Source organism: Mya arenaria, chromosome 3, assembly GCF_026914265.1.
Source record: "Mya arenaria isolate MELC-2E11 chromosome 3, ASM2691426v1".
NCBI lineage: Eukaryota > Metazoa > Mollusca > Bivalvia > Myida > Myidae > Mya > Mya arenaria.
In genome coordinates this window covers 52,880,346-52,902,578 of record NC_069124.1, presented here as the reverse complement: position 1 = coordinate 52,902,578, position 22,233 = coordinate 52,880,346, and the positions used below count along the sequence as shown (strand labels likewise).

Here is a 22,233-nt window from a genome sequence, read left to right as displayed (position 1 = left end):
TGATTTGACAACCTAATTTGAAATAACAACAACAACAACAACAATAACAACAACAACAAACATGAAAAAGATAAACTTGTATCCTTCGCTTTAAAACAAAAACAACATGGAAACGTTTAGTAGCCGTTACTTGTAGATTCGAAATATGATTTGATTTTTAGAAATGTAATATCAGTTCCTTTCTACCATTAAGATGTTTTATATTAAACATTTGAACTTGAAGCGTATGATAGCTTTAGACTGTCGTTATTTCATGACCATTTGTATACATAGTTTTTGCGTACATTTACATGTACAGTACATAACAGGGTATTGGCCTTCTAATTTAAGTTTTGTCACTTTTCAAGTGCTGTTCATTTATCGCTTGCTATTCTCTAATTTACAACAAAAATAATCCTTGAAGCGTTATCAATCATTTGCGAGGCTTGTCGAAAGATTTATAGGATAAAGCATTCACAATAGAGCACCTTGCCAAAATGACATAAATCTTGTGGGCATCGGTAATACTTTTAATGAACGCTTATACAGGGACGCACCTGTTGTGGCTGTAGACTAATACCAATAAGTCCAATACCTATATGTTTTTTTTTTTAGAAAAAGTGTTTTGATCACTTTATTTAGGTATATTGCACATATACATGTACATTTTACATGAATGACTAGTCACGCGCAACTCATTAATTGATTAAAAACAGTATTTTTCACAAAAAAGTACTTACAATAATAATTAAATATGCGTTGCAAGAATAAGTCATTGGTGCTGTCTTTGATTTAGTGTAACACAAAGATAAATGAGTACGAATTTACTGGCTTATAGCAATACGTAAGACTTGAATTAGTATGCAGCCACACTCTCCTGAAAGTTCCTATGAGAATAAGCAAGGGCGGATCCAGGAATAGACGTTAGAGGGTGCGTAACTTCTGGGCACAACCTTTTGATATTCGTCCTTCCCTAAAAACCTACATTTGATTGTTTTTAATGTTTGCAGACGGGTTAAGGGGTACTCCTCCTAAATTCTTTTCACAATTTCTAGTCCGAAATTGCATTTTGGGCGTGTTTTATTACTTTTTGTTCTCCGAAATTGTCATAAATAGTAAAAATGTACGATTCTAGGGAGGGTGCACGCCGTTTGTGCCCCCATCCCCAAATTCGCTAGTGATTAGGAAGCAAATTAAGGTTAAGTGTTTATTAATGTGACACCCGGCCCTATCAATGCAGGACCTGAGTCCGCTGGACCGTTCATCATGAGACACCATGATTGATAAACATCTTTACTTCCTTTCCTATATACATATGAGGATATGCCGAACACCTGGCAGGAAGTCAATCATTACTCATTGTTCAACTAGTTACTGGGTAAGCAACCGTCCATATTAGAACAAGCCCCGTACCGTGTGGCGCTCGAAACTTCGACCTATCTGCTACAATAAACATTTTATCATGATTTTTGCGATAATAATAATTTGCACTTATTTCATAATAGTTAAATGAGTATGTTACACACAAATGTAAAGCTTTAACATTGTAACTTAATTCAGTTTTCCATGCAGTGTCTGGTATCGTTAGAGATACTTTACGACAGAGATCCTCCATGAAAAGGTGTAATATAAATATAAGCAGTTTGTTTTCTTTTTTGTCTCATAAACAAGTTCATCATGAGTCGATTTAATGTCAAAGGTTAACAGCAATAGTTAAAACGTATTTTAAATCTTTGCAATAATAATAATAATAATTCACCTGAAAGGGGACGTCACCGTTGCGTGGAGTTCGACTGTGTCATACACAATGTTTCCTGCACAGTGACCGATTTAATGTTAAAGGGAGCTTACTCTCAGGTTATTGGAGATGTAAACAATGAAGTTGTTGTTTTTAAAAATGTAAGAAAAATGGAGAAAATAGACATGTAAACGTGAAAAGCATTGCATAAAGTTGCATTGTTAAATTGCCTGGTAAACTTTTTAAATGTCACTCAAACTTTCTGACATTTTCACAGCTGTTAAAAAGTTGAAAACAAAAATCATCTGAACATGGATTCCCATTTTTCTCCTGCATATGTGCAGAACCTCATGCAGACTCTTAAAGCCTCAAAGATTTATACCGATCTACATAATGCTGCTCAGGTTGGTATTTCTTTATTCACAATGGGGCCTGAAGTAAACCAGGGAGAAAAGTGTGCCCGTTGCATTGTTTCATGAAACACTAATTCAGATCGACTACAGCCAACAAAGCATCGCCATTTTGGAACTATTTAGCAAGTGCCCATTATCATTCTGCTCAATATACTGAGCGCTCAGGGATCTGTCATTCTTTGCTAGGAATACAACAAGTGGGATATGGACGCGTAGAGTTGCCAAATAAAAAAAATCATCAAAGACTCTCAAGCGGCTATTTATATGGACTAATCCTGAATTCCTACACAGCCTGTGTGCAAATGACCTGTTGTCCGAGCACCTAGACTTAAAGATAAGACCTGGGGCCATATTCAATAAGCATCTTAGTTAATATTTTCAACTTAGTGAAAATTTCTTAATTTTTGACACCGATTATTTTAAAACCATCTACTTTTCATCAAATTTATTCATGTGCATTTATTGTTTAGACCATTTTCTTGCTTATTTTTATACTCTTGGTCACAGACCTATAAACCATGGATTGGCAACTCTCGTCTTTGTAAATGCGATTAGCTCAAACTCACGCGTGCAGTGCGATTTCATTCCGAGATCTTACCGTGTGGTCGTTTTCGAGACATCCGACATCGGCCGAATATATACATGTAGGAAAACATTAATTAAAACTAAATATAAATTTAATCAGGAACATATTAGGTCCTGATTAATACTTCGATAATTAGAGAAAATACAATAACGACAAACTACAAACATATTACATGCGAAATGTCAATCGGTGATAAAAATAATTACCGGTATCAGCAGAGCTGGCGGAAATAACCAAAACTCGCCATTAATCACCGATCGGAGATTCTGCGGAATTTTCCGATATTTGCTGAGCGCACGCTAAGGATTGTGGGTAAATTGTAATTTCTTATCGTTTCACCGATATCGGGCAGTTGCCAATCCATGGTTTATAGGTCCGTGTCTTGGTGTACAAACATTGTTTGTTTTCTTAAAATTCAAATTAGAATTTTATTTTTTCTTCACTTAGTTGAAAATTGTTACTAATATGCTTATTGAATATGGCCCCAGGTGTTGCAAAAATTAGGTTCATTTCAACCTACCTACCATTTTGGACTGATCCAATTGCAAACTCTGCCAGGTCTGTTGCCACCTTCTTTTGATAATTGGTCTCGAAATGTTCGAAAAATTCACGTTTGATTCATGGATTGGGCACATTCTTAACTTAGCCTACTACATATGTATTAAATACTTACATGTGTGCAAAATAGGTCAAATTGTAACTAAATTATTGATATTGTACTTTACAAAAATAAATGTACCAAAACATGACAAGCCATGACCAAATAAACAGTGGTCTAAATTAGCACAAGCCCAAAAGCCTCGCACTGGTCAAAGGCTTTTATATTTATATTTTATATAGCAGTGCTTGTTCAAAATCTGATGCCAAGCAATTGTATAAAAATTCGGGCTTGTTCATCCAAAAGCCTAATTTTGATCACTGAATCTACCTTCTTGTAACTAGCATCAAAGTTACATACAAAGACTTTCACACTCATTTTTTATTTATTTAATAAAACATACATGTTCACTACCTGAATGTTAAATTTTAAATCCAAATTTCACTATACCCAACGATATAAGCATAATGCCCACTGCGTTTATTTCTTTATTTTCCCGGTTGTTCCACTGTGTCGAATCAATGCTATACGTGGCAGTGCAAATTGATAATTAAGTGTTATTAATGTGTGAACAATTCTTACTTTTTTATGCAAATTCTACATCTTGTTATTAAAAAGCACTGTATTCAGTGTCTGTGCAGCATCAGGAAATATTCATAAATCTCATCAGGACTGTGTGTCGTTGTTTTAATACAGTATTCATATTTTTTCATGAAAATAGGCTATTTTAGCTATCTAGTTCCACCGGTATATATAGTTTTTAAATGAATAGGAATTCATAGAAAGAAGACAAATTCTTACAACCAATCTGTTTTATACATTGTAGACTGAGATCTCAAAAAACACAATCAGAGTTTCAGAGCTGAAAAAAGGAGTCCAGACAGGGTTGGCTACATCAGGTACATGACATTTTAGTATTTATTCATATAATATGTATGGAAATAACTCATTTTCAAAGTAAAATGAATTTATTGTTTTCATGATCTGTATAAATGAAGTATATGGCATGTAAAGAAAGTCAAAAATTTTCAAGATGCATATATTATTATAAGTGATTTTGTGTTATGCCTTACACTTATAATATAGCACGCCTCCAACATAAATGACGGAACATCATTTGTCCAGGCCTGGTCACGGAATGATCCTATTATAATCCATATTGGGTCACTTAAATCTTTATATTAATGTACTATCATGGTGTCTTTTTTCTGATTCTGAACAGACGAATAAATGAAACATTTCCCAGATAATGTTGGGGTTTTGATCAATTTAAACAAGTTGTCCCTGTGATATACATAAAGGGGTTAGTAGGTGATCCGATATGGGACAAAGGGGGTGCAGGAAACCATATTCGGGTCCGAGTTTTGATCTCCCTGACATGGTATCCTTTGCCCTTTTGGGTAACCTACTAACCCGCAACTTAAAATACATATTCATGTAAAAGCAACACAATATACTTCCTTTAATAAAGATAATGCTTACCACTTGTCTTTCTCTGAGTCAGGATGGGAGAGGAAGTTGCGGAATGTGATCTACCAGTACCTGCAGGTGAACCCCCTCTCCATCCATCCCCTGGCTACACCCCCAGAACACATGAAGGAACCACTCCTTTACCTCCGGAAAGCTCAGGTATAGATTGTAATATTATCATACATACAATTTTAGTATATTAATATGACATTGACTAATTGAAAGAAATAAAGAAGTTAAATTCATTGATTTAAAGCAATTTTTGAATCATTATGTTTCAGCGTTATCCTAGAAGATTGTTACCGAAATTCCTTTCAATAATTACATATTAGTGACTTAAATTAAAAGCATATACATAAAAAGTTCTTCATCATGTAGTCGGGTACAGCAGTTTAAAACTACTTAGTTTAAAAACTATTTCTTCAGTCTATGTGTACATGTACATTTTCCCAACTATATAAGTATGTCTATGTACAAATTGTAATATGTTACAAAATAGCTTTAATTCCAGCAAGCAATGTACCTGTAGATTTATATCTCATGAACTGATTAAAAGCAGTTGTGTATAGTGAACTATATAATAAGTATACTAATTCATAATGAATTGTTGAAATGGCAACAGAAAGAAGTATTCTTTTATTGTCTTTGGACCTGTTCTTTATTAAGTTTATCACTAAAATGAATTATTTCAGTGTTTAACAGCCTAAGGTGATATATTTTAAATTTTGAAAGAACATTTTTTTTTATTCCAGCAAGCTTGGGAGAAGAGAATACTCAAGAGTTTGAACAGCATGTGTACAGAGCTCAATATTCCTCTAGCTAGAAAGGTAACAACATGTGTACAGAGCTCAATATTCCTCTGGCTAGAAAGTTAACAGCATGTGTACAGAGCTCAATGTTCCTCTGGCTAGAAAGGTAACAGCATGTGTACAGAGCTCAATATTCCTATAGCTAGAAAGGTAACAGCATGTGTACAGAGCTCAATATTCCTCTGGCTAGAAAGGTAACAGCATGTGTACAGAGCTCAATATTCCTCTTGCTAGAAAGGTAACAGCATGTGTACAGAGCGCAATATTCCTCTCGTTAGAAAGATAACAGCATTTGTACAGAGCTCAATGTTCCTCTGGCTGGAAAGGTAACAGCATGTGTACAGAGCTCAATATTCCTCTTGCTAGAAGAAACAACATGAAAACAAAGCTCAATGTTCCTCTTGCTAGAAGTAACAGCATGAGTACAGAGCTCAATGTTCCTCTTGCTAGAAGTAGCAGCATAAGTACAGAGCCAAATGTCTCTCTTGCTAGAAGTAACAGCATGAGTACAGAGCTCAATGTTCCTCTTGCTAGAAGTAACAGCATGTGTACAGAGCTCAATATTCCTATAGCTGGAAAGGTAGCAGCATGTGGACAGAGCTCAATGTTCCTCTGGCTAGAAAGGTAACAACATGTGTACAAAGCTCAATATTCCTCTTGCTAGAAGTAACAACATGAGAACAGAGCTTAATGTTCCTCTTGCTAGAAGTAACAGCATGAGTACAGAGCTCAATGTTCCTCTTGCTAGAAGTAACAGCATAAGTACAGAGCCCAATGTCCCTCTTGCTAGAAGTAATAGCATGAATACAGAGCTCAATGTTCCTCTTGCTAGAAGTAACAACATGAGAACAGAGCTTAATGTTCCTCTTGCTAGAAGTAACAGCATGTGTACAGAGCTCAATATTCCTGTGGCTAGAAAGGTAACAGCATGTGTACAGAGCTCAATATTCCTCTCGCTAGAAGTAACAGCATGTGTACAGAGCTCAATATTCCTCTCGCTAGAAGTAAAAGCATGTGTACAGAGATCAATGTTCCTCTTGCTAGAAGTAACAGCATGTGTACAGAGCTCAATATACCTCTTGCTAGAAGTAACAGCATGAGTACAGAGCACTTAAGCTACTGGTTTTACGATTATTGGATGTCCGTCATTCTTATTTTTTTTTACAGTAGCTTTGGTTCTAAACACTCTTGCATCCACATTTTAAAGAAATCATATTTAAACTTGTACAAAGCCATAAAATCCCAGTGGAATCCAGATAGGACTATAAGGTCAAGTGTTATTCCCCTTGATTTATCCAACAATGAAAACATTTTATGTTAGCATGTTTGCTTGTGAAAAATCCAGCAGCTACAGTTTTTTTTGTCTAATTGTTAGCTCTACTGGCCAAAGGCCAGAAGAGCTTATGCGATGGTAATGTGTACGTAGTATGTGCATCCGTGCGGTCGTGCGTTCGTGCGTCTGTAAACAATTGCTTGTGAACACGATACAGTCTTCAGTTTTGATTGTATCTCGATGAAACTTGTACAGTATTTAGATATCCATTAGAGCTGGGTTCCTTTCGAAAACCAGCTAGATCCGCCCATGCATGCCTAGATTATGGCCCTTGATAGTATAAAAAAATGCTATTGTGTAAACAATTGGTTGTAAACAATTGGTTGTGAACACGATACAGTCTTCAGTTTTTATTGTATCTCAATGAAACTTGTACAGTATCTAGATATCCATTAGAGCTCGGTTCCTTTCGAAAACCAGCCAGATCCGCCCATGAATGCCTAGATTATGGGCCATGAAAGTTTTAAAGAAATGCTCTCTATTTTTAGCCAGGTCTGCATGAGCGAATTCTATTTTTAGCCAAGTTTACATGTACATGTAAATTCAAGTCTAGAGTTAAGGGAGACAATTTGCAAGTCTAGGATTTTGAGAGACAATTTGCTTTTTGCTTCTGCAGCTGATTTTGTGAATTACTCTGCCTTGTTCTTGTTGAAAGCCCAAAGGCCATTTTTTAGCTTTAAGTTCTGTAGTTTGCGCATTCATATTAACAAAATTGGTTGTGAATGTTTAAGTTATGCACCTGGTGTCATTACTGGCCACACCCAGGGTTCACAGGTTTGGTAAACATAAATCTGGAAAGGTTTGAAAATCTTTTTGTGTGTTCGTCCATCCATCTCAGCACAATTGATTGTGAATGTTTGTTCAAATTGATCAATGTTGTCCTAGGATGCCCTTGACTTTGACCTTTTGACCAACTTTTTTTAACTTTTAAAACTACAGAAATTTTTACTACGAGTACAGTTTTGAAAGCATTTTTTTTTTGTCAGATGACTTTTACTTGGCACATATTAAAATAGTTCATGGAACTAATCTGCTTACAATACTTTCTGGGCTCAGATGTTTAACGTGCTACGTTTTCAGGTAAGCCAAACACAAAACATAAACCATATGTCTGTTGCCTTTTACCCATACATACATGCTCTGGATTGATATGACCACAAAAGCCATGCCAGTAGAGCATAGGCCCTTTTGGGCCTCTTGTTATGAATGGTCTTTATAAAATCTAGGGTTCATGAATTAGAACTTGTCGAGATTCTCATACTATCAATTGAACTTCCAGAGGCCAGACAAGGAACAAAGGGATTTATTGTCAAGATGGACAGAGCTTGGCACTGATGGACCTGGTTAGTACTTTCATTTGTTCATTATCATTTCGGTCTGATCAAATATTGTAATGTTCTTTAAAAAAAAATATTTTATTTAACAAAACTGACTGTTACTGGTAATCATGTTTGAATATATTATTTTATGTTATGTCAATTTTTTCTCAAGAATTGTTTTAAATAAATCAAGATGTTCGGTCTTAATAAAAAAACTTGCAGGATATGTAGTAGTATCTTATGTAGCCATCTCAATCTGTTATTAAAATGGAGCTGCTGGACTGCAAAGACATTGGTAATAACAAAGGTTTTGGTACTATTTCATATCAGTGTTAGTAATGTACAATTCCAGTTCATTTATCTGCTTATAATAATCCTGTTTATTTATTATAGGCTGCGCAAACTGATATTTCTTTATTATACTTAAAACAGGTTTCATTTTGTTCAAGGGACTGCTTCTATTTGTCACCCTTTTTTTTAACCATGTTGCATCAAAGATGTAACAATGAAATAATGTTTATGTCTCTGCCAACTTGCATAGGACTTAAACAGTAATATAAAATAATTACTTTATTGGGTCGCAGATTTAAAAGTGCTTTAATAGAAAAGAGAATAAAGTTATGAATTTTTAGGGTTATTGTTTATAATATAAGTTGTATAGGATAGAAATGATTTTGCCTTCGCTCGCTTCAGTTTTTAAATAATATGGAAAAATAGTATTTTTTTTTTACTTTCAACACAAGCTTCAATCTTTCTTGGTCAAATTATACATAGAATTTGTTTTAATTGTGTGGCCAATCGGATGAGGCTATTGTATAGTTCTACAGCTATAATATTTGTTTTTTAATACAGACCTCAGTCAGATCCGCCCAGTGTATGCCCCCAAGGACTTTCTGGATGTGATCATGGCTCTACAGAACCCTAACTACAATACTGGCGACTCGACTGGGTAGGTTGGCATCATTGTCTATTTGCATGGGAGCAGTAGCTTTTTTTACCATGTTGTTTGGCTTTGCTTAGCAAGACTTAAAAAAATGCTTTAAAAATCAATGCGTCAATGAAATGAACATGGCAAAGAAATAAATCAGGTATACATCAAAGCAAGGTTCATGAAATATCGTGGCCATATTCATAATCATGCTTAGTAGTGAAAAATTTCAAATTCTTCGAATTTTCAACAAAGCATATCTTAAATATCTCCTATTTTTCATCAAAATTATCTATAAACCTGTATTGTTTGGATTTTTTCTTGCTTTTTGTACATTTTTTGTGTTAAAACATTGTTAATTTTCTTCTAATTTTTAACGTTTATCCTTCTATTTCTGATTGATTCTGATATATACTTTACAGCACATACACGTTGTGGGGACTGGTGCAGCTGCCTCTGAAATTGAATGATGTCAATAAACTCGTGAGTTGTGAAAATTCTCCTTGTTACAAGTACACCATGCAGGGGCCAATTATATAAAACTGGATAACTTATTCCTAGGTTATCTTTTGGTTAGTTTGCACATGCGAGCAATTTAATTGGTCAAGAGTCATTATGAATTAATATTGACCAATCACTAAACAGTTTGACTGACTTTAACCATAAGAAACAATTTACCAGTTTATACAATTGACTGCAAGGCACCAGATACAGTTTTGATTCACGCGGCATTTTTCCCTCAGATTTGTTTTCAAGAGTGAATTAGGTGCTTAACATATTCTGAAAGTATTCATTCAAATTAATATACCAGCTTAAACATTTAAATAGTAAGTATCAGATAAAATAAATGATTGTTTAGTTATCATTTCTAAGTTAGATGCTAAACCATTTGCCAAACTTACTACAGATCTAGTTATCATTTATAAGTTAGATGCTAAACCATTTGCCAAACTTACTACAGATCTCCTACGCAATGACCTGACCGCTTAAAATTGAAAAGATTAAGTATTGTTAAGAGAAATAATCCCTTTTTTAAACTGTCTACCCTCCACTTTTCAAAATTTAATCAAATAATACCATACTGGCTTATACCCATGCAAATAGATAAGAGGAACTAAATCCAATTGAAATGTTCAAAATCCATTGCATTTTTTTGTATTATTTAATAAGTATTTACGCAATTACGAACCTTATCTAGAGCTCTGTGCATGGGTCTAGGCATAGCTGCTGCGGCTATTTTCAATTTCATTTTAATATAATTGAAACTGGTCGGCCGAAACATTAAAATAGTTTGAATACCAAAGTTGTCTTTATTATTATTGGCATTCTGAAGATGTTAGAAATAAATATAATATCAATGGAAAAACTCTGTACATCAAAAGTACACACACAAAACTGAAAAGTAACTGTTATATATGTCAGAATAAAATCAAACATGGAAAGTAAGCTGGTTGTGAGGGCAGGTTTGGGCTTGTTAGTTGTATCCCGTCCATTTAAGATTTTTTTGTAATTTGAAATTAAAATGGTTACGGTAATTTTCTAGCAGATTTCATCTCCTTTCCTGCATTGATTTCGAGCTGTAAAAATCATTTCAAGTCTGATTCAGACAACCAATTCATTTTGATTGAACGCAGACCATCAATCAAAATAAATGGGAAATATTTATCAATCAAAATAAATGGGAAATATTTATCAATCAAAATAAATGGGAAATATTAAACAAAGTACAAAGTAAAATACTAAAATAGGTTAAACTCATCAAGATTTTATGAAATTGGAATTTTCTGTTCTATTATTTCAAATTTTGCATTTTTTTCACCAGACCTAATATTCTCAGGGGCTCAGAAGACCTTTACTAACATTGCCATTTTCTTACTCCAGCGATTGTTGTACAGTGACATGGCCATTAACCAGTGTCAGACAGGTGTAGATGACGTTGACATTCCACCAGAGATGTTTGATGCTGATCGGATGAAGCTGGGAAGGAAAGGTAAGGCCTGTTCAATTGGTGTTCCTTTTCTCTGTTTATTTTTTTAATCTTTGCGCATTCAAAGGAACAATGTGGTTAACATTTTTTATATTTCTTCCAAATGTATATGATTCCAGGTAAAACATACGAACCACCCTTTCTGTTTCAGTATTCATGGTGTTGATATTCATTATGATCAGATTATTAGGACTATGAAAGTGTAATGTAACCAGGTATTAGATATGTACATAGCAGCACTTATGTTGTCTTGCTGTCGAGCTACATGTAGCTTTGATTGTGATGCGGTAGAGTGTCCATCTGCAGAGGCAGAGGTTTTGAGTTCTATCCTTGACAGTTGCTTATAGCAATTTGTGCAGTCTGTTACATTTGACCCATAATTTGGGGCTATGTTCATTTGTACATATTTTGGATCCGTTACAGAAGTTACTATTCTAACATTTAACCACTGAAATTTGTCAATAGTTGTACAGATTATTAAACTGAGGCAATGAACATATACTCTTTATTAAAGTGATAACTGCAGACCATGGTCCCCTTGCCCAGGAGTACGCCAAGAAGGGCTGCCCCATCAGCCTGCGTGGTGACCTCTGGTGTCAGATACTTGGCGTCATCATAGATGAGTTTGTAAGTAGATTAAATAATTAAATTTTGACCCGTTTAGTGCATCCTGCCTGTGTAAGCTTCTCGAAGGAAAAGCTCCCCGAAAGGAGAACATATTTATGCCACTTGTCGGTGTGTCTGTATTGAGTCTGTCTCTCTTTGTTTTGTTTACAGTCTTATAAACTGCTTCAAAAATTTAAAAACAATGTTTTGGTTTTGGTAGGTAAGCTTAATAATTTCAATAGTAATCTTTTTTCTGTTTCCTGCTTTATGGAGCAATTTTTTTTAACAATGATTACCTTGTTCAGAAGATTAGGTGCTTAGAATAAATATGAATTTAGAGAAATATACAAGAACTCTGTTCCTTGAGTGAAAAGTGCTTGTAAAATGAGAACAGACTTGAATTATTATAGCATATATTTTCAATTACTGCTCTCGTTGAATATGGATATTTTACCATGTCTGACAAGAAAATTGGAGCTTATGTCTCAGCTGTTATTTTAACTGGGTAACATGAAGTTCTATCACCCTTATGTATAACTGTGTTTCAGGATGTCTTGTACTATGAGCAGTTGAAATCAAATGTGATTGCCCATGACTTGCTGGTGGACAGTTTGCTGTACAAGGTAGTATTTCTATTTCTTAATGGGTATCACATATAATCAGAATCAGAATATAAATTCATTCTTTAAAGAATTTTTGCATAGCCTTATTAATGCCAAAAGTAAATAATTATTATATATAGGGACATCTCCTAAGCTTTTGACTGTGTTGAGCATGAGACACAGCAAGAAGGTCTTCTCTTTATTATTCAGCAAAATGTTATCTCAAGTCCCTTACTTTCCTTGCTTAAAGACTATCTCAGCATGTCACTGTTTAATAATCTGAGTTTACAGTGCCATATCTTGCTTAGTCTACAACATTGTTCTTGAAAAACGGTCACCTATTTGTCGCATCACAGTTGACACAGCTATATATATTATTATCACTGAAGATCCTATTTTTGCTCCTGATAATCTTAACAAAGATATTGGTCATATCCATGCCAGCAGAATGATGGCAGGTATCATTCAACCCGGTAAAAACTGAAACACTCATCTTCTGTAGATAGACCAACAAACCTGTGCATCCACCTGTTAATATGAACAACATCCAAATTTACGAAGAAACATAGCATAAACACTTTAGCCTTTTGAGTATGTGCTCATGGCATGATCATGTTCGTCTCTCAAACAAAATGCTTGGCGGCATATTATTATAATTCATTCATTCTCAGTTTGTCTCTGATTGTAGGTCACTCGAATGAATATATACCTTTTTTATAAGGCCCGTACTTGAATACACAGACATTGCCTGGAACATCCTCTTTTGAAAGCCAATAAAAACGATGTTGAACAGTTGCAACACATGGCGGCAATAATTATATACAGCTGGTGCCATTTGACTTGTGTTTCTCAACAATCTATATAATAAAACTTCGGTTGAACTTCTCTGAAAGACAGGACAAACAAACACAAGTTCACACTGCCCAACAAACTCTCTCAATCTTTAACCTTTTATTTATCCATGTTTGAATGATACAACTTCATATACTTCGGAATTCAAGTAATCTCAGAATCATTGCCAGGAAGTCTCATATCCATTTCATTTTCCAATCAAATATAACCTTGTGAAAATCATTGCCTCCACAATGATATTTAGTCTTCCCCATATCTGCCAGATTTTAAACTTAATCTGAGCAACTACAAGGAAACTATCCTACAGATTTAATAAGAATGTGACAAGAGAGTTGAGTGTTACTCATGCCAGTCTATGTATGCATTGTAGCAACCTAAATGAACAGTTGCTTTCTAAATTTATAGTAAACCGTTCATATAAACAGTATGGTGAAATGGTAGATATATTTTACTTCAGTTTTACCTATCCTTTTAACCAAAATACACATGAATACAACCAAACTTGTTTGACCAGTTATCAGCATTCATGCCTTTTGACTCCTTCGTTTTGGATTCAATGATGTCATGGACCAGTTTAATGCAAAGTTCTCTAAACATGTCCAGAATTACATTCAGATAACCAACAGATTTGATTTTATGTACATTTAAACCGACCTGTCTATTATACCACGTAGCAATGACCCGTCCCCATTTCTTCCTACTTCTATTCCTTTTTGTCCCCTACTGGTATCAGTCTGTCCTATACATTCTTCTGATTCTCATTTACCGGTCAAAGTGCATACATTTCACAGGCATTGTTATACCCTTTTCAAATCTTTACACCAACTCTCACATATTTATTAGCAGTTCAAGGAATGATAGAAGAGGGACATCGCATATGCTGTTCGTTTTCTAAGCATATACCATTTATGATATAAACTACCTCATACTAATGTTTCTATATTGTATTCCCTACGAATTCTTTTAATATTTATCCGCATTCTTTCATATACTGTATCAAAATGAGTATTGTTTAAGCCAATGATGTTTGTTTGAAATGGAAATATGACTACATTGCCCAATATTTCAGGATGTAAAACTGACTGCCACAAACGATGACCAGTATTTCGTATTTGAGGATTTCTTATATCAGGTTTGTTTTAAATCATAACATTTGAATTGATACAACCCTCGTTGCAATGTTGACAAATTTTGATATAATGATGAGTTGTGTTCATAGTATTTACACACAACACCTGTTACATACCAAGGCATCAGTGGTCCATTTCATTTTTTATCTCGAGCATAACCCATTGATACATTTACTTCAAACTCACAGATAAATTTAATTGAGGAAAAATGCAGTTCACAGAAACCATGACTCAGGCTGCAGTGGTTCTTGAGTTATTGCCCTTTGTTCGATTTCTATCCTCTGTCAAAATGTGGAGAAGATACTGCACTTAATTGGGGATGGATATTGCAGGTACTGTTAAAAACTTCAGACTTGTGGTATCCTCAATTAACAGCAAATGAAACGTTTGCTAATATAGTTGTATCAAATACAAGTCCGATATTTGATTTCAAACAGGTGGTTATATCTACACAAAATATATTCACCACATGAACATATGGAACATCTTTTTCACTTAAAATATTACACTTATTCTTTCAAGATGTTTACCCAACTGAACCAAAAAAGTAACAGAGTATTTGAACATGTAGAAATATGTGATAAAAACACCCAAAGTATTGTCCTTTTTTACTATATGTACGCCAATGATCAGGAATCACACTTTTTTATTATCAGAACAACACCTGAACAGTTTGTTTTCTCAGTTTTATCCAATTGTACTTCTTGCCGTATATTTTTTATTGTGCAAACTACAATCATATCCAATGAACTTCTTTGCCCTTTATGTTTGCAAACAACAATCATCCCTATTCCTGGTGAGCTATGCATAGGGTTCACTCAGTGTATCAGTCAAGGATGGCAACATTTATATAATTATATACGTTATTGGACCCTCTCATCAATGATCATATAATATGATTAATCATTTGGGTCTGTAGTGATAATTATAAATATTTCAAAACAAACAGTAAGAATAAAGTAGTAAAACAAAAAAAAAGAATTTACAATTGAAGCTTTGAATTAAACTTGTCATTATAGCAGACCTAATTTCCTGTAGCTCTGTCCCTGACCAAAACTGCCCCCTATGTATCTGTGGCTCCTTCCCTGACCGAAACTGCCCCCTATGCATCTGTGGCTCCTTCCCTGACTGAGACTGTCCACTATTCCCTGTGACTCTGTCCCTGACTGATACTGTCCACTATGCCCCTGTGGCTCTGTCCCTGACCAAAACTGCCCCCTATGTATCTGTGGCTCCTTCCCTGACCGAAACTGCCCCCTATGCATCTGTGGCTCCTTCCCTGACTGAAACTGTCCACTATTCCCTGTGACTCTGTCCCTGACTGATACTGTCCACTATGCCCCTGTAGCTCTGTCCCTGACCAAAACTGCCCCCTATGTATCTGTGGCTCCTTCCCTGACCGAAACTGCCCCCTATGCATCTGTGGCTCCTTCCCTGACTGAAACTGTCCACTATTCCCTGTGACTCTGTCCCTGACTGATACTGTCCACTATGCCCCTGTAGCTCTGTCCCTGACCAAAACTGCCCCCTATGCATCTGTGGCTCCTTCCCTGACTGAAACTGTCCACTATTCCCTGTGACTCTGTCCCTGACTGAAACTGTCCACTATTCCCTGTGACTCTGTCCCTGACTGAAACTGTCCACTATGCCCTGTGACTCTGTCCCTGACTGATACTGTCCACTATGCCCCTGTGGCTCTGTCCCTGACCGATACTGTCCCCTATGCCCACTATGCACATGTGGCTCCATCCCTGACTGATACTACCCAATATGCATCTGTGATCAACACTGCTCCTATGCACCTGTAGCTCCTTCCTGATTGATTCTGCCCACTGGAAGGCTGCATTGTTGACCAGTAAGATTTAAACAAGTTGAAAAATATCATGTTTTAAAGGACTGGCTTAGACACACTTGATAACATTATTATTTGAATCAAACAACACAGGTTATCAACAAGTTGTTCCACACTGTGCTAATTTTATCAAAAGTACAGTATTTTACCAAACATATTCAGTTCAAAGCTATGAGTAGAATTTAAATAACAAGATTGCATTAGCTTATTAATTAGTAAAAACTAAAAAGCCATAAGAAATCTCTGTTCAAAATTTTGCACATTTATTTTAGCAATACTGTGACATAAAGTTACTGTTCTCATGGAGTACATTGTATTATTATGGTATTTCGCCTTAGTTATCTATCTCTTCATAAATGATAACTATCATGTTCTCTCGGTCTGAATAGAAAACTCTGACCCAAGGGCAGGCACATAAGCTGGTAGCAAGGCTTACTGAGTTTACGGCAAAAGCTGAACTATGACAATTTGTTGAATGGATTGCTATGGAAACCAAATGGAGACAGAAAAATACTTATCTTGGAAAACATGTGCATTAAAGGGACTGTACACCAGATTGGCACCTAAAAAAGTTTTTTTCTGTAACGAATCTCAGAACAATTATTTAATAGAATGTGTTACGCTTTGATATCATAATTGTAAAAAAAGTACCAAAATGTAAAAAAATAATTGTGTCGGAGACCGGGTTCGAACACGTGTCGCCAAAATTGCAGTCCAGTGTCGTATCCACTGAGCTACGACGGCTTACTCTAATTGGGTGACATAATTAAGCTATATACCTAACTCGGTAATATCACATGATAACACCGACTAGCCAATCACGCATAAGGAATGTATTCTACTAGGTAGACATACCCATTAATCTTTTTTAATGGAAAAATACTAAATAACGGCTAAACTTAAATAAATTGTAAACTATGTGGTACTTCAGTTAGAAAGTTTCAATGCATTGTACACATTAATACCAAGTTTATGACAGTTTTCGACAATTTTTCTTGCAAATTGATCATCTGGTGCACAGTTGCTTTAAGGAATACAAACATATCTGGGCCAGTATTCATAAAACATCTGTTATTTTTCTAACTTAAGTATCTCACTGGTCATTATAATATTACAATTGAATAACAACTAAAATACTTTATTTTCATTAATTATATTGGTCCCAGATTTTATGTTATACCTTTATGTTTAAAACACTTCTACTTCAACTAGAACTTCTAATCAACCTAAGAACTTACTTAAGATGTTTAATGAACACTGGCCCAGGGCTGGTATTCATAAAGCATCTTAACGCATTTCCTAACTTATGTCACCTTCCTAATTGGAGTATTTTATTGGTCATATTATATATTAACTTAATAATTAAATTTCTTAAACTCATTATTTTCATTGACCTTTTGGCCGCTGGTCTTTAAAATTAATTTCAATTAAACATTTCAGATTCTCCTTCCATTCACTCGTGACACAGACGTGCTCAAACATTTTGGCAAAAACAGTGCGTCCCCGCCCAAGTCATACATTCGGGGAAAACTTGGGGATGAAAACTTTGCTGTAGTCTACCCTCCAAATGGAGTCATCCCCTTCCATGGATTTGCTATGTATGGTAAGATTGGTTATAAATGTAATGTCAGGAGAGTCGTTTCTTTGGCAATGCTTTCTCTTTGCCTTATTTTCGGAATATAGTCCGTCATTAAAGTTAACCAGTTTTTTTTTAAAGTTTTTGTTAATATCTTTACATATATGGTAACTGGAAATGCTCAATTTTAAAAGGTGACATAAAAACTAACATTGTCTGTTTACAATTACTTCAATTGTCTTTCTATCTTTTTGGAACCTGTTTTGCTGTTCCAGAACATGATGCCTGTAAGAGCTCCTATGATTTCTACATGTATGCCTGGTTAATCCACTGTGTTACATGTACAGCTATGGTAATATTCATATGATTCCTAAGCCTGGTTATTCCACTGTGCTACATGTATGACCATTACAGTAATTATAGTATCCATTTGCCTAGTTGCCCCACTGTGTTACCTGTACCAAGAACCAGTGAAGCTGTACTACGTGTTCCGAGAGATCTACACAAGATATTTCTTCCGGCTTCACAGCATCTCATCCCATCCACAGGTGATTAATTAAAGAGACTTTTCAGTAATAGTTTGTGGTAATCATGTCACAACATTGCAATATGATCATGCACTGAGATATATCTTTGTAATGCAATAAAACAGTCATGTTCAGATTATAAAGGATAATGAATTTTTTGGCGTTTTAAAACTATCACTCATTTTAAGCTCTGGATGAAGGTCAGCATAGCTTATGCGATGGCAGTGTGTCAGTTGTCTGTGCGTGCTCCATAAACAATTGCTTGTGAACTTGATTAACTCTTCAGTTTTAAGTGCACCTCAGTGAAACTTAAACAGTTGTTAGGTATCGGAAAACAAGCCTGAGCCGCCCATGCATGACTGGGTTATGGGCCTTGAAGTTGTCAAAATTACTATAATAACTTGTGAACAAGATGGAGCCTCATTTCTTATCCATTCTTCACTAAACTTAGACAGTAGTTATATATTGACTTAATCATAGGTCCTTTCGAAAACCAACAAGAGCTGCCTATGCATGACTAGGTTATGGCCCCTTGAAATAAGCCAAATGGCTGTAACTGAGATTCTAAACAGAAAAGAGCCTCCAATTTCAGGCTAGTGTGTATCTGAGCCTTCTTGATTGCCTCAATAATTATACATTGCAGGGTATCGTGTGTCCCAGCCTTCTTGATTGCCTCAATAATTATACATTGCAGGGTATCGTGTGTCTCAGCCTTCTTGATTGCCTCAATAATTATACATTGCAGGGTATCGTGTGTCTCAGCCTTCTTGATTGCCTCAATAATTATACATTGCAGGGTATCGTGTGTCTCAGCCTACTCTTTGAGAATCTCCTACAAATGCATGAGGCTGAGTTGTTTTTCCACCTGAAATCTGTTGGCTGTCAACCGTAAGTGATTTCCCATTTTTTTAACTTTTGAACACAAAATTACAGTTTCTAGTATATTTCTTTGCAATGATTAGCACAGACAGTTTCATTTGACCTCATTTTATAATTCCACAGGTTACGTATAGCATTCAAATGGCTGGTGCGGGCGTTCTCAGGCTACTTGCACAGTGACCAGGTGCTGCTTCTTTGGGACAGGGTGCTGGCTTACAACTCCCTGGAAATACTTCCTGGTACAGTATTATATACTTATGACTGATGATATCTGTTTTATTTGGATGCTTAAAACTTTGTCAAATTGTGTATACCTGATTGTATTTAGTAAATGAACAAGAAAGTTTGTAATGTTGTCCCATGGTAAATGTAAAATAACATTTTTCAGATATATATTTGAAAAATAGTGTCAGATTTTTTTTGAATGTCAATTTCCATTTTCAGTGTTAGCTGTCTCCATATTTTCTTTCCGAAAAACCAACTTACTGAAAGTGCAGTCCTACAATGCAGCAGAGGTGAACATTTTTAATATTGATTTACATAATGTTTTAGGTCACAACAATGGGTTTTAGCTATGTATATGAATGAGTGTACATACATAATTTTTGTTATATAACTTATATAATTTACAAAATAAATTTATGAATGTTGGACACATTTTTACACCTACTTTTTTATGAATCACCCGAAATGAAGAATCACCTAAACTGTTACACAGTCGGCCATTAAATGCTAATTTACATTTGGAAACTTTTTCTCACACTGAATACTTTAAAATATTTGATTCAATGGTTAAGCCTATAATTATTTACGGTGCTGAAATATATGGTACGGAAATATCTGATATTCTTGAACAGGTACAAAGTCAATATTGTAAGGAATTCCTTGGGGTAAATAATTATGTTAACGATTGTGTTGCATTGGGGGGATGCGGGAGGTTTCCTCTATGTATTGATCATCATGTAAAATGTATTAAGTACTGGTGCAAACTGCTTTACATGTACAATGAACGTTATCCAAGAAACTGCTATATAATGCTTAAACGACATAATGATATTGGAAGAAAAAATTGGGTTACATCTGTAAAGAATTTATTATTCAAATATGGTTTTGGTTTTGTTTGGCTAAGTCAGGAAGTTGGAAATGTTGGCGATTTTTTAATATCATTTAAGCAAAGGTTAGTTGATTGTAAAAGACAAAACTGGTTCGAAAATGTGGGAGACTCAACATGATGTGACACATATAAGCATTTTAAAACTTCGTTAAATCCAGAAAAATATTTATGTATTAATCTACCATTTTATGTGAGAAAATCGTTAGCGAGATTCCGATGTTCTAGCCATAAATTGTTTATTGAGACTGGTCGACATTTGGGTATCGAAAGGGAAAATAGACTGTGTAGATATTGCTTAATTAATTTTGATATCAGATGTGTAGAAGATGAATTTCATGTATACTTTCAATGTAACAAATTCAGGTAAGAAAGGCAATTTTATATCTATAAATGGTACACGGGTAGGCAAGACTTCCAAAACTTCATAAATCTTATGCAAAGTCTAAACGATGACCGAATAAAAAATATAGCATTCTTTGTAAATGTAATAATGAAACAAAAAGATAAGGAAAAATGAATGTCTTTAAGGAATCACAACTCTAAAGATCTTATGCTTTGTATTGTATGTGTTGTATTATGGGCCGGTAGCCTTTCTTTACAAATAAAATTTGAATTTGAATACATGTATAGAAATTAGAAATATCTTCAAAGTAGAAATTCCGTAAAGTTTTGTATGAAGTAATGCAGCTTTTGTAAAGCGCTATTTTCTGTGTTTTAGGCGGTGTTAGCTGACCTGACAACCTTGCAAGTGATTCCACTGGTTCAACTCAGCCTCTTCTCGAAATAACAAGGATTTATTTTACACTTCTGTGAAATCATAACTTTCAAATAAACTGTGATCATGTTACAGAATACTTATGCATTACCACTGGTGATGATTGGTGTATATTTATTTCTAACACATTCTGACTTACACAAATAAATGCAATAAAACTTCCAATAAGATTGTCATATTATTTGCGTAGCATACCTTTTTTCAGTATGCCTTCTTTTGCTTACAGCATTGGAAGATTATAACTTGCAAACACTTTCATGATAAGAAGAATATTATACATTATATGTTCTTCTATAACATTCCATAAAGAAATGTTTATTTCATTTGAACTTTCGTTTATTCCTTGGTATTATTTGTGTCGCCATCAGCTCAACATTGTGCAGATAATAACTTAAGTATGTATTTTCCAAACATGATGAAACTTGATCACAGTGTTTGTTGGCATAATGTTCTAGTTGATTCGAGTTCAACCGTTGGTTAATCGGCTTAGTTACACAGCAGTTATGCCCTTTTTACATTAAGTATAGTAGGTTATGTTATAACTAAGGAACCAGTTGATGACACTCGGTTAAAGTATTTGTGAGCATATTGCCTCGACCAAGTTCATTCGTGAGGTTAATCATGTCAGTTACACATGTGTTATAGCCCGTTTACGTCAACACATTCGGCAACAGTGACCAGGTTCGAGAAGGCGGAGCTTAACCGTTATATAATGACTATAGCGTGGGTAATACGAACGCTATGTTATTGAAGGTTGTCTTTGACAGCAGGGTATAAAACAATTTCGTCATCCATTATCCTCGTTCATTCGATTAAGCGCTTGTTTATATTAAGTTGGATAACTTGGGTTGTGGGTGCAATAACTGTTACTTAACTAAGCCATATTTTAGCTGCGATGAACGGCATCAATTTCCAAGCAGCAAATGTTTACATTAAATATTTCCTGGTGATGAATTTGAGCGATAAAATGTTGAACTTCTCAGGATTTACTGACTCTTTCTGACCCATTTTGTGAGTGATCGCTTATAACATTTGAACAACATGTCAAATCAATAAGGGTTTGGGGGAAACTTGATCTGCTCGTCCTTGTACAATAATCAAAGCACTGAGAGTGCTGAATGCGGCATGTTACAATGCCTTGATTATACTTAATGTTGAAT

At 35.1% G+C, this 22,233-nt stretch overlaps 1 protein-coding gene across 1 annotated transcript; it reads left to right on the top strand.

Annotated features, from left to right (window-relative positions):
- Nucleotides 1-1,823: 1,823 nt before the first annotated feature.
- LOC128228041 (TBC1 domain family member 19-like) lies at nt 1,824-21,364 on the top strand. The gene is made up of 17 exons (XM_052939078.1): nt 1,824-2,121; nt 4,141-4,213; nt 4,819-4,943; nt 5,537-5,611; nt 8,206-8,269; nt 9,098-9,194; nt 9,596-9,656; nt 11,055-11,163; nt 11,675-11,787; nt 12,315-12,389; nt 14,290-14,352; nt 17,643-17,805; nt 18,217-18,326; nt 19,102-19,193; nt 19,308-19,423; nt 19,629-19,699; nt 21,017-21,364. Exons 1-17 carry the CDS (start codon nt 2,029-2,031, stop codon nt 21,083-21,085), a joined length of 1,569 nt encoding a protein of 522 aa, XP_052795038.1. The 5' UTR covers nt 1,824-2,028; the 3' UTR covers nt 21,086-21,364.
- The last annotated feature ends 869 nt before the right edge of the window (nt 21,365-22,233 follow it).